Below are 14071 nucleotides of genomic sequence, written 5' to 3'. Positions count from 1 at the left end.
TGGTGGTTCCAAGCTCTTGTGTTTAAACCTAAATAATCATTTCCATGATAACTCTTATCATCCTCATCTCAAAAGAGGAGTGGTGAGAAAGAACTAGAAGAATGCATGCAATAAAGTGCAGATGTACTGCAGATTTTTTTTCATGATTTACTCATTACAGAATGATTCTTCTGGTTTTATCTTCTATTCCTTTTCTAATCTTTTCCCAGTGTTCTATTTCAACTGTTATTGAGTAACAAGGGGATAGTTATCTGAAGTTATTTATGGTAGGTCAGAAAAGAGCTCTTTCATGGGTAGTGAGAGATATAGACTGGATAAGTCCCTGTCCGTCACCCCCTCCTCCCCCCTCCCTTACTTGCTTTCACAGGCATTGAGTTTCTACTATTGTGTTAATCTCTAGTTGCTATGTCTTAAGAGATTCTTCTGCATCTTGCTTACATCCTTGGGCCTGCTTCCCCCCCCCCCTTTTTTTTGGTTAGTTTATATGAGCAGTTGTGGTGGGTTCACCCTGGCTGGACGCCAGGTGCCCACCAAGCGGCTCTCTCACTCCCCCTCCTCAACTGGACAGGGGGAGAAAAAATATAACAAAAGGCTTGTAGGTCGAGATAAGGACAGGGAGATCACTCAGCAATTACAGTCACAGGCAAAACAGACTCGACTTGGGGAAATTCATTTAATTTATTACCAATCAAAAGTCAGAATAGGGTAATGAGAAATAAAACCAACTCTTAAAACATCTTTCCCTCATCCCTCCCTTCTTCCCGGGCTCAACTTCATTCCCAATTTCTCTACTTCCTCTCCCCGAGCGGCACAGGGGGACAGGCAATAGGGGTTTTAGTCAGTTCATCGCACATTGTCTCTGCCACTCCTTCCTCCTCACACTCTTCAACTGGTCCAGCATGGGGTCCCTCCCACAGGAGACAGTTCTCCATGAACTTCTCCAACGTGGGTCCTTCCCACGAGGTGCAGTCCTTCAGGAACAGACTGCTCCAGTGTGGGTCCCCCGCAGGGTCACAAGTCCTGCCAGCAAACCTGCTCCAGCATGGGCTCCTGTCTCCGTGGGGCCACAGGTCCTGCTGGGAGCCTGCTCCAGCACGGGCTTCCCACGGGGTCACAACCTCCTTCAGGCAGATTCCACCTGCTCTGGCGTGGGGTCCTCCACAAGCTGCAAGTGGATATCTGCTCTACTGTTAACCTCCATGGGCTGCAGGGGGACAGCCTGCCTCACCATGGTCTTCACCACGGGCTGCAGGGGAATCTGCTCCAGCACCTGGAGCACCTCCTCCCCCTCCTTCTTCCCTGACCTTGGTGTCTGCAGAGTTGTTTCTCTCACATATTCTCACTCCTCTCTGGCTGCTGTTGTGCAGCAGTTTTTCTCCCCTTTTTAAATATGTTATCGCAGAGGCGCTACCACTGTTGCTGATTGGCTCAGCTTTGGCCAGCAGCAGGTCCATCTTGGAGCTGGCTGGCATTGGCTCTATCGGACATAGGGGAAGCTTCTAGCAGCTTCTCCCAGAAGCCACCCCTGTAGCCCACCCTGCTACCAAAACCTTGCCACGCAAACCCAATACAGCAGTTAAGGCTCAAAGTATAATGAATTTTACTGTGTGACAATGTTTATAATGCATCTGTTTGTTGAATGTGAATTGAAGAATTGTCAATGGCTTCCAGCTGGGCAGAAAAACTATATTATGTTGTTTGTATGGTTTGGCTGTGTTTTTACCATGATGAGTGGTCCTGTTTTTCCTCTGAAGGTAGGTAGCTTTGTTTTGATTAATGTTTACTCCAGGTAACCTGTTGACTACTTATGCCCTTGCCATCTTTTGGCTTGCTGGTCAGGAAGGACTGTGAAGCAGGCTGCTTGCCCTCTCTTCTTTTAAAGATGCCAAATGTTTAGAATCTTTCAAATCTGGCACTATTTCAGGTGAAGTAAAGGGTGTGAGTATTTTGTTTGTTTCTTGGACTTCCATGTTGGTTTTAGGAGCTCATTGCTAGGATTTTTAATATCCTCTCATGTAATAAGTAGTTTGTTTTTATATAGGTATCATTTGATAGCTGTAAATAGCAAATTGATTTTAAAGAAATAACTCCTTCAGGCAGGTTTGGATATTGGTGTATACTGTATAGTTTTTGCATCTTAATGGCAGAGAGACTTGGGTAAACTTTTTATGGCCTCTCAAACAGAAGGTCCACTTGAACTAGATGAAAAACTTATTTTGGCATTAATGAAAGCAATGAGAATGTCTAACAAAGCTTTAGGGTTAGCACTTCTGAAACAGATGCATCAATATAGAGAAGAAAATATCTGTCAACAACAGTATTGCTAGCATTACTAGCTTACAAAATAGAATATGATTGTTCCTTAAGCGAGTGTTAAGTAGTACAAAATACTGTTAGACGAATTACTTCTTTCCCTTTTAGAGCTGTTTATTTCCCTTACAGAAAACCCTTGAAAGCTATCAGACCTGGTAGAAATGTTTCAAACTTAGTATTAAAAACTCACTATGACTTGTCGTTAGTCTCCAGAGCAAAGTTAACTGAAAACTGAGCAGTTTAGAACAGCAGTAAGTTGAAGAAATGGTTAAAAATAAATTAGTGTCACCAGACCAGTGGAAGACTGGTGAGAACTATTTTTCTTCATGCATAATTAAATGCTAAAATACTTTGTATTCTCAGATAGACAATCAAACTTGACGCTTTGCTTGATAAAGAGTTCATGCAATTGCAGGATTCACTTGTGTGCCTGGACAACACTATGCTTAAAATCGCTCCATAGAGATTTACAAGTTTTGGAAAGGAAATACAATGTTCTTGATTTCTTTGACCACTGGTTAGGTAAAAGCATTAAAACAAAAACCAATTTGCTAAAGACTCTTAAGCACAAACTGGGAATCTGTACTTCCATGTTGTGAACGCAAGTATTAGCCTGTTGCAAATGCAGTGTGTAAAGAACAGATTTGTTAGATACACAGCTTAGTGTCTTAAAATCTATATTTAATAGTGCAGGATTGCACACTTAAAGTACCAATACAAACTGTTTACAGAAGTAGTTGCTGTTGCATCAAAGTAAAATACCTATGTAAGTAGGATTGGTCTATGCAATTATTCTATGCATACAATACATCTGGCAATTTTTAAACTTTTTTTTCAGGTTATTAGAAGTATCAACAGGTGGGGGGTGGGAGGAAGAATCCATAAGGTCATTCCAGAAGGGAAAGTGTGGAAGGTTTGCTCCTGCAGGAAAAGACTTTTCTTCTTTAAAAATCCTTGAAATTATTAATTTCCTGTGAGGAACTTTTGTCATTATGAATTTACATTTTTAGCAGTGTAAGTGCAGCACATCTTTTTACAAAGATGAAACTGAATGCACATTTAAATTCTGTACTTCAAACACTTCTCCTACTGCAAATCAAATTATCTTGCTTCCTGAGCTCTCAGCAAAAGTGAATACATACATGGACTTATGGTAGTTACAGGTCATATAGCCAGGAGTGTTTACATTTAACTCTCATCAGCATCAGTAGAGGACTGTCATGTTGAAAATGTTTGAGGATTTGTCTATCTACTTGTCTATTTATAGCTCTGCCAAACTGAGCCTATATTTCTAAAGCTTTCTTTTCAGCTGTAAGGCTCACAACATGACAGGAAAGAGGTCTTAATTCTGAATCATAACCTCTTAGCTTGGTTTGCTGCTATCACAGTTATCTCAAAGTATTTAGTTCAGGTTCTCTTGCTGACGCTTAGTGTGGCTGTTTGAGGAAGAAAACAGCAAACAAAGCTCACAACACTGATACTTGTTAAAAGCTGTCACAAATGTCAGTGTCATGTTATTACTTGAGAGAGTTTGAGTCTCAGTAGGGATATGGCCTTAGTGATCATACTGATTCCCATTTCAAAGAAGAGTCGTGACCTTTCCTTTCTTCTTTTGCAACAGCCATGAAGTTCTCCACAGTCCCATCCCCCCAAGCATCTAAAGCTAGAAGCCTGGGATTCTCCAGAGGAAAAATGAAGTCCTTATGGCTTGATTGAGATGCAGTACTTTGGTAAAAATCCTAGTACTTCCACATTAGAAATTGTAAAACCTTGATTAAACTGAAAAACAAACAGGAAAAATGCATCAGATTCTCACCAGCAAAGTCAAAAAGCTTTTTTTTTTTTTTCTTTTCAGCAAAACATTTAATTCTACTGTAATTTGATAACTTTTTTTTTTAAGTTCCTGTTATTTTCTTCTTACTCACACTCTGGATAGAGGTATATGTCTGAACTAAAAAAAAACAACCAAAAAACCCCAAAAAACCCCAACCAACCAACCAACCCCCCCCCAACAAACAAGACCAACCAAACAAAAAACAACTCCTCAAGCAAAAAAAAAAAAAACCAAAACCAAAAACTTCATAATCTTCCCCCTTTAATATGTGTTGAACTGTGTTAACACTTCAAAATTTTTTTGGTACTGTTTTTCTGTAGTTTTATACTTGAGCAGCCATAGTCTCACCTGTGTGTAACTCTAAAGTGTTATTTAGGAGTGTAATCTCCACAAGTAATGATTCTTTGACTGAGATAACTGGCATGTTGCAGCTGGATCAATACATTTTGCCAGTCCTTTTCTCATGGAAAAAGAAATTTCTTAAAAATGGAAGATGCCTGTAAAGTTGACCTTCTTTTAGAAGAGACAAGAAACTATGGGGTAAGGTGTAGTGAACAGATTGACAGTAACTGAGAAACTACAGTGAGGGCTACAGACGTATGGCAATCTCTCATTCTCTTGAACAAGAATTCCACTGTCGGTGATGATTGTAGTAATCATCTCTAAACACAAAACTCCTAGCTGGTAAAAGCATAAGCAGGTTTTATAGGCTTCTACTGTAGTTGGTGAGGACACAGAGACCCATTTTTATACTGAATCATTCTCTCTGTACTTCAGTTGATGAAAGAAGGTGCTTAGGTGACTTGCCAAATTTCCTGTCCTCTGGAAGCAACTTAAATGACAAGAGTACCATGCACAGTATCAGAACATGTAGGTTAAAAAAAACAACCAAAACCACAACACAACCCCCACCCCCCCCACCCCCAAAAAACCTTATTTTAAAAATAAGTGGCTGTTCTCATAATTAAAATATCTAAATGTAGTGGAATGCCTTTCTGATGTGTGCAGGTTCTACCAATATCATGGTTATACCCTGAAGTACATAATTGTCTCTTACACTAGATAACAGGATATTTTCAACCTTCTCTTAAAACTTAAATGTGCTGTAAATTAAAACTTCTAGCTGGTTTAAAAAAAAAAAAAAAAGTGGTGTTACTCAGTATTACAGCATTTAACTCCTTTAGTTGCATATAATGTTTCAGTGCTTTAGGACATTAGGACATACCAATTTCTTCCAGCCCTTCTTTGCTCCTCCCCTGACCAATCTTTTCAAAAAACAGTTTTATTGCTTCTTATTAGAAATATGACCTTGTCTTTTGTAATACCAAAAGATGTCATCAGATGTTGGCAGTTGTCTTGGCCAAAGCATTAAAAACCGCTTAGATAATATAAATGTGACTCCCTTTATGCTAGACTTTGAAATGGAGTTGGTTGCAAATGTAGTGTGGTGCTTTTCTATAGTAACAAGATTTTTTTTTTTTTTTACATGAAGGAATAATAGTATACAGTTAGAATAAAATAGACTATTTCAGTTGGAAGGGACCTACAATGATCATCTAGTCCAACTGCCTGACCAATTCAGGGCTGACCAAAAGTTAAAGCATGTTATTAAGGGCATTGCCCAAAGGCCTCTTAAACACTGACAGGCATGGGGCATTGACCACCTCTCTAGGAAGCCTGTTCCAATGTCTGACCACCCTCTCGGCAAAGAAATGCTTCCTAATGTCCAGTCTAAACCTCCCCTGGCGCAGCTTTGAACCATTCCCATGTGTCATAGAATCAGAATCATTTAGGTTGGAAAAGACCTTTAAGGTCATTGAGTCTAACCATTAACCTAACACTGCCAAGTCCACCACTAAACCATGTCCCTAAGCACCACATCTACATGTCTTTTAAATACCTCCAGGGATGGTGACTCAACCACTTCCCTGGGCAGCCTGTTCCAATGCTTGACAACCCTTTCGGTGAAGAAATTCTTCCTAATATCCAATCTAAACCTCCCCTGGTGCAACTTGAGGCCATTTGCTCTTGTCCTATCACTTGTTACTTGGGAGAAGAGACCGACACCCACCTCACTACAACCTCCTTTCAGGTAGTTGGAGATAAGAGCGATAAGGTCTCCCCTGAGCCTCCTTTTCTCCAGGCTAAACAACCCCAGTTCCCTCAGCCGCTCCTCATAGGACTTGTTCTCTAGACCCTTCACCAGCTTCGTTGCCCTTCTTTGGACATGCTCCAGCACCTCAATGTCTTTCTTGTAGTGAGGGGCCCAAAACTGAACACAGTATTCAAGGTGCGGCCTCACCAGTGCCAAATACAAAGGGACAATCACTTCCCTAGTCCTGCTGGCCACACTATTTCTGATAGAAGCCAGGATGCCATTGGCCTTCTTGGCCACCTGGGCACACTGCTGGCTCATATTCAGCTGGCTGTCATCCAACACCCCCAGGTCCTTTTCCCTTGGGCAGCTTTCCAGCTACTCTTCCCCAAGCCTGTAGCGTTGCATGGGGTTGTTGTGACCCAAGTGCAGGACCCGGCATTAGCCTTGTGGAACCTCATACAATTGACCTCGGCCCATTGATCCAGCCTGTCCAGATCCCTCTGAAAAGCCTTCCTTCCCTCAAGCAGATCAACACTCCCGCCCAACTTGGTGTCCCGTTACTGGATACCAGGGAGAAGAGATCAGCACCTCCCTCTCCACTTCCCCTCCTCAGGAAGCTGTAGAGAGCAATGAGGTCATCCTTCAGGTCTCCTTTTCTCCAAACTAGACAAGCCCAAAGTCCTTAGCCACTCCTCATAGGACATGCCTTCCAGCCCTTCCACCAGCTTTGTTGCCCTCCTCTGGATGCATTCAAGGACCTTCACATCCTTCTTAAATTGTGGGGCCCAGAACTGCACACAGTACTCAAGGTGAGGCTGCACCAATGCTGAATACAGCAGGATAATCACCTCTTTTGACCGGTTGGTTATACTGTGTTTGATGCACCCCAGAATGCAGTTTGCCCTCTTGGCTGCCAGGGCACACTGCTGACTCCTATTGAGCATACCGTCAACCAGCACCCCCAGATCCCTTTCTGCGGGGCTGCTCTCCAGTCACTCCTCTCCCAATTTATACTTGTGCCTGGCATTACTCCGTCCCAGGTGCAGAATCCGGCATTTGGACTTGTTAAATTTCATCCCATTAACCATTGCCCAATGCTCCAATCTATCCAGATCCCTCTGCAAGGCCTCTTGTCCCTCAAGAGAGTCACCAGCACCTCCCAGTTTGGTATCATCAGCAAACTTGCTAATGGTGCATTCAACTCCTGCATCCAGATCATTGATAAATATATTGAACAGAATTGGTGACTGGTCACCAGCCAGATGCAGCCCCATTCACTACAACCCTTTGAGCTCTGCCCTTCAGCCAGTTCTTCACCCAGCGCACCTTGAACCTGCTCATCCCACAGTTGGACAACTTGTCCAGAAGGATGCTGTGAGGGACAGTATCAAAAGCCTTACTAAAATCCAGAAAAACTCCATCCACCGCCTTCCCTTCATCCACTAGGCAGGTGACCTTATCATAGAAGGAGATCAAATTAGTTAAACAGGACTTTCCCTTTGTGAACCCATGTTGACTGTGCCTGATGATTGCATTGTCCTTTAAATGCCTTTCAATAGTACCCAGTATGACCTTCTCCATAATTTTTCCAGGAACTGAGGTTAGACTAACAGGTCTGTAGTTCCCTGGGTCTTCCCTCATGCCCTTTTTGTAGATTGGAATAACATTGGCTAGCTTCCAGTCAGCAGGGACCTCCCCAGACTCCCAAGACCTTTGGTAGATGATCAAGAGGGGTCCTGCCGTAACATCCACTAGCTCCTTCACTACTCTGGGATGAATCACATCCGGCCCCGTGGACTTGTGAACATTCAGCTGATACAGCTGGTCCCTTACTATTTCAGTGCCCACAAATGGAAAGTCACTGTTCCCACACTCGTGGTCCTCTGACTCAGGGGACCAGGCAGCCCAAGGTCTATCAGTATTATTAAAGACTGAGGCAAAAAAAGCATTGAATGCCTCTGCTTTTCCTTCATCCCTATTAGTCAGATGACCATCTTCATCAAGTATTGGTCCAATGTTTTCCTTAGACCTCCTCTTGCTATTAACATACATAAAAAAGCCCTTCTTGTTATCTGACATAACACTGGCCAGTTTCAACTCTAATTGAGCCTTGGTCGTTCATGTTTTCTCCCTGCGTATACGAACCATGGCTCTGTAATCTTCCTGCAAAGCCTGACCTTGCTTCCAGAGATCATACAATTTCTTTTTCCTCTTGAGCTCCACGAGGAGTTCCCTGGTCAGCCAAGCTGGTCTTCTGTCCCACTTGCTTGACTGATGACACAGTGGAATCGCCTGCTCCTGTGCTTCTAAAAGGTGGTTCTTAAAGACTGACCAGCACTCGTGGACTCCTACACCCTCAAAAGCAGATTCCCAGGGGACTCTGCTAAGTAGCTCCCTGAATAGCTTAGAGTTTGCTCTCCTGAAGTCCAGGGCAGCAACTCTGCTGTCCTTTTTTCTCATTACACTGAAAATTTTGAACTCAACCATTTCATGACCACTGTGGCCAAGACAGCCACCTACCAACACATCCCCCACGAGTCCTTCTCTTTTCACAAATAGCAAGTCTAGGAGGGCATCTTTCCCAGTTAGCTCACTGAGTACCTGTGACAAGAAGTTATCTATCTCCTACAAACTTCAAGAATTTCCCAGACTTGCTCGTCACAGCAGTACGATATTCCCAGTTGATGTCTGGGAAGTTGAAATCTCCCATAAGGACAAGGGCTACCAATCCTGAAATTTCTCCTAATTGCCTACAGAGTAACTCATCAGTGCTTACATCCTGGCTGGGCGATCGGTAGTAGACACCCACTACAACATCTCCTTTGTTTTCCATCCCCCTAATCCTCACCCAGAGGCTCTCAACCACATCATCACTAACTGTAAGGGCTGTACAATCAAACCTCTCCCTTACATATAGTGCGACACCTCCACCTCGCCTGCCCTGCCTATCCCTCCTGAACAGCCTGTAGCCCTCCATCCCAGCACTCCAATCGTGGGACTCATTCCACCAAGTCTCACTAGTGCCAATGATGTCGTAGCTCTGGGAGCTGACCAACCCTTCCAGTTCATCCTGTTTGTTTCTCATACTGCGTGCATTGGTGTACAAGCATTTCAGATATGCTCCTGAGCCCTCTTGTTACACACTTGCATGCTTGGTTGAAGTTTTTGTTGTCATTGTTGACATATTTACTAAATTAGCTTTAGGACTTCATTTGCTTCCTGGGCTCTGTGTTTGAGAGTATTTAAGGTGGTTTTGGGATTATTTGGTGTTTTCTGCTGCTTGAGTTAGCAACATAGAATACAATGGGAAAGTAAACTTTAGCATGGAAAGTCTACAGAGAGCTTAAATTGCATACACTGACAAATTTCCATGCCTTATGTTAAATGTTCCTGTGATAAAGCAGCATAGTATAGGAATAGAAGTGGATTATATCAAATAGGGAGTGCCCTGGTCTTGCTTTTGCAATTAGTTCTGCCTTATGGACTGAGATTAGTTTGAGCCTCAATAAAAGCATGAGTTTCCTCTGTGGGGAGTTCAGAGATATCAGAGCCAGACTTTTGTAGTCATAGAAATCACAAGTTTGATCTTTCTAGATATTTTTTGTTTGTTTGAAAATAAGTGTATTTTACTTTCTTCAAGGGAGTGGAAAGGTCCTTATAGGGATCTGTAAAGTCTGTTAATACACTAGTTCTGATTACTAGCGCTAGGGAGAGCTCAAAGAGAATTCTTCAGTTAGTAAGCAAACTGGTGGCAATGGGAATGTCAGGCCATTCCATCCCTACAGCTGTGTCTTATTCCCTTTATTTGCCTTCAAAGGTGTTTGTGGCTGTGAAAACTCAACTATCAAAGAAACATTCTTCATTTTAGAAGAGCCTGGGTTATAAATTTCTGTTTATGTGCCTAATCTGTCCTTTGCTTTAATGTATCTTTTTTCCTACATTTTTTTGGCAGTGGGTAGGGGAAGAAGGGGAGGGAAGCTTCTGGTAAGTTTTGTTGAAAACAGCAGTGTCTGATAAGGGAAGTTATCAGACAAGGTGATAAAGTATTAATAATGCCTTTAATAAGATATTAAAACTTAGAAAGAGTTTTGATAATTGTATTTTCCTGCATTTGGAGGAAAGGTCATCCATCTGAAGGAAGAGTAATCAAGGATATCAGAGCAGGGCAATATGTAGACTCGTTGTGAACTTTCAGTGTGTCTGAGCTGGGTAAGAAGCCTTAATAGGGGATTTTCAATCTCCAGTTCTGGTTTAGGCAGGTCAGCATAGGCTCAGCTGGCAAGTGACTTGTAGCTGTATGTATTAAAGAAAAGTTAGTTAATTTTTCTTCTTGACATATGAATGCTAGAGTTATTTCTATGTAAAACCCTTAAATGTAGCAGCATTTCAATTCTCTTCTTGGTCCTTACCATTTTTCTTCACTCTAAATGGATCATACAGTATTTCTTACTTGATTTGGCTCAAGTTTGGGTATTTAGATGCAGATAATCAGCAAATAAATAAATTTAACTGGTCAAAGGCTGTGCAAAACTCCCAAGAAGTTACAGCCATTAGTTCTCTCCTATTCAGAAGACTTACAGTTCAGCAAACTGGGTAATTTCCAGTGATGTTTCTTTTGGTCCTCTAAGGTATATAACCTTTTCTTTTTCTCCCTCCTGGAGACAAGACGACCTACCATTTAAGAAAGCTATCTCATAAAGCTAAAGATGTGTAAACTGATGGTGATTCTGCCTAGTGGTGGAAAGCTTATGCCACACAGTATCTCTAGATGTGTTGCAGGTATATGTTTTTGAGAACTTCATAACACAGGGTACATGTGAGAAACACTGATGTGAATCTGTGCTAGTGACCTTTGGATAATGGTGACATGATCTGATTTTTTTTTTTTAATAAATTATTTGTTTGTATATTTGCTTCTAATTGTGAAGAAATATGGATGACACCTTCTATAAGTAATAGATTTATAAATATTTCCTCTGGACTCTGTGCTCTTTGGGATTTCTCTTTGGGGTTGAGCCTCTAATAGCTTAAGTATTTCTTAAGCCCCCTAGGGATGCAAGCTGCTTCATAAACACTGCTTGAGCTGGTTTGTTGAATAGTATTCCCTAAATGGTATTCAGGGTCTCTTTTAGTGTATTCATTCTTTATACTTGTTGCCTTGGATAACTAATGTACTTTGCCTAGAGTGCTTCCTGAAGATTTCTTATAGCAAGTGTAAGAAATACATAAGGGGGGGAAAAAAAACCCAACAAAAAAAACCCAAAACATGTTGCATGCTTGCTCGCTCTTCAAGAGGCAGTTTTGTTTTGCTGAGCTTTTAAGTATGTCAGACAGTCAAGACTTCTGCATTGTAAAGCTGAGAGTTGAATTGTAATGGAATGTCACAAGTTGGTCTTTGTGGGTGAGACTGATGTTTTCTGTATCTGTCACCCTTACCTTCTAAACAGGGAATAACATTTGGGAAGAGATTGTCTTCCTTCTCCCTGAAATGCTACTTTCCCACCCTCCTTTCTAGCAGCATTGTCTTATAATGAATAGTAGAATAGTCTATAGGGAAGTAAATAAACTATTTCCTGAAAAAATGATCAAATAACAGCCAAGCCTGGACTACAGGAAATGCTGTAGCTGAGACCAATAGTTTGTGTTAGAACAGTGTATGCTTTCAGATTAAGAAATAAAACTTTCTGTACTGTTGAAAGTCACTGCATGTGAAATCTTGTAACTTTTTTTTTTTTTTTTAAAAGGCTAGATGTTTGTTAGGGCTTTAGGACTGACTCTTAAAAATATTTATTACTCTGACTGTTATCTGTTAATCTGAATTAACTGAAGTGGAATACCTAAGTTGTCCTTGTAAATTTCATTCACATTGCTTGAAATCTGTGGGTTGTCTCTCATGCAAGGAACATAAAGGAAAGCCTTGGTAACTTCTGCCTTGCCATCCTGTATTTTTTTTCTCTGTTTGCGCAAGCAGAAGGTTTCTTGCAATCTGAGTATCAAATTCCCTCTATATTCAATTAAGCTCATAAAAGACAAACATTTTCCCTTTTTCCTAGGAGCCCTTTGAAGAAGGCTATGCAAATAGAGAGGAAGGAATGCCAACTGGGGAAGCAGTTGCCGCTTATATACCAGATAGCAAAGGAGTAGTCAAGTTTGGCTGGATAAAAGGTGTATTGGTAAGTTGATGTATCGTACTTCAGTTGCTTAAAAAGATATGATCTTTCTAATAGCCTTATCTTCTTGAGGACTGTGTTAGCTCTGTATAAAGAAAAGATTACACGTATGAGAATTGTGGAAAAATGCCATAAGTTCAGTAAGGGTCACTTCACTCTTATCCTTGTACTGAATTTTAAGGAAGAAATAGTTCCTTAGTATGTGTCTTAGAAATTATGCAACTTCAAAACTCTAAGATTGTATCTTTTTACTAAATAGGTAGTGACACAGGCAACTGGAGAGAATATGCTTTTGTGCATTCACTTTGGATCTATAAAGTTTTGGACTGAAGTGATAGAAAACTTGTTTTTTTTTTTAGAGAAGCAAAAAATATTGTGATGAGGAGAGTACCTGCATATGGCAAAACTTGACTTGGATTAAGTACTCAAGTCTTGTCGAAGCTGGTTTTTTGGGGGTTTTTTTGTTTGTTTTGTTTTGTTTTTTAAGTCCTCTTCCCTTAAACTGTGGAAGTCTAACACTAAATATAATATAGTCGTGGTGGAAAAAAAAACCTCTGGGAGTAGGTCCCCATTTGGAATAATGAAAATTTGAGATGGAGGACTTTTTGTTAAAAGTATGTATTAACTTATGGTTTCTCTTTGCCAAATTACTAAAAATAAATATGTACTCTACAAGTGCAATGCTTGGTTAATGCATACTGAATTCAAGCATTCAGACTACCTAATTTTAGTTCAGCAAGGTTCCACTACATATTAGCAACTTCCTCATAAGTCTTGAAGTAGCTATATTCTTTCCCTTATGAGAAGGAGAGTGTCTGTGGTAGTTGTGAAACATATTTTGGCCTCCTGTTGATCTACCTCAACCAAGGACTGAATTTTTCATTTTTAAAACTGGTACAAAGCTGACTTTGAATTACTCAAAAAACAATTTCAGTATCAAACCATTTTTACAAGCAACAAATTAAAGTACTGAAAAGTTAGGAGTTTGGGGGGGGAGGGGGGAATACTGATAGGAGATATTCTGTAGACTTGACTTCAGACTGATACTAGACACTCACCATAGGGTAAATGTTGCTGCCCTTTCTCTTCCGAAGTGTATTTAAAAGTTTTTTTTGGAAGATGATGTCTTCCTTTTCAGTGCTTTTGAAACTTGCAATTAATACTTCCTAGTAGGCGTAAGCTGACCAGGTGAATATTTCCAGCTTAGGTGTGTGGGGGGTTTTTTTGTGTGTGGTGGGATTTTTTTTTTGGTTTGGTGGGGTTTTTTTCATTTGTAGTCCAATTTTACTTAAAAAGACTTCTTGAATTTCTGAATTTTCCACTTTTATGGTTTGGAGAGATACTTGTCTCCCTTCTAGCCCTAATGACTGGCTAAAGCTTTTGCAGGATTGTATTGGGTTTATGTGGCAAGGTTTTAGTGGGGGGGCTGCAGGGGTAGCCTCTGTGAGAAGAGGCCAGGTGCTGTCCTGTGCCGGACACAGTCAGTTCCAGCTGGCTCTGCAATGGACCCACTGCAGGCCAAAGCTGAGCCAATCAGTGAAGCTGGTGGTACCTCTGAAAACATATTTAAGAAGGGGCAAAATGCTGCACAGTGGGGGAGGGGACATGTGAGAAACAATTATGTGAATGTCAAGGTCAGAGAAGAAGGAGAGGGAG

At 41.1% G+C, this 14071-nt stretch overlaps 1 protein-coding gene across 1 annotated transcript in view; it reads left to right on the top strand.

Moving 5' to 3' along the window:
- LOC127027987 (solute carrier family 12 member 2-like) overlaps nucleotides 1-14071 on the top strand; it is a gene marked incomplete at its 3' end in the record, with an annotated part of 45642 nt that overhangs the window by 18779 nt on the left and 12792 nt on the right. Inside the window, 1 exon segment of the mRNA XM_050913822.1 lies at nucleotides 12299-12418. Within this exon segment, the coding sequence (XP_050769779.1) occupies nucleotides 12299-12418 (120 nt within the window).

The sequence above is a fragment of the Gymnogyps californianus genome, unplaced genomic scaffold (genome assembly GCF_018139145.2).
Source record: "Gymnogyps californianus isolate 813 unplaced genomic scaffold, ASM1813914v2 HiC_scaffold_117, whole genome shotgun sequence".
NCBI classification, from domain to species: domain Eukaryota; kingdom Metazoa; phylum Chordata; class Aves; order Accipitriformes; family Cathartidae; genus Gymnogyps; species Gymnogyps californianus.
This window is presented reverse-complemented; position numbering and strand designations above follow the sequence as displayed.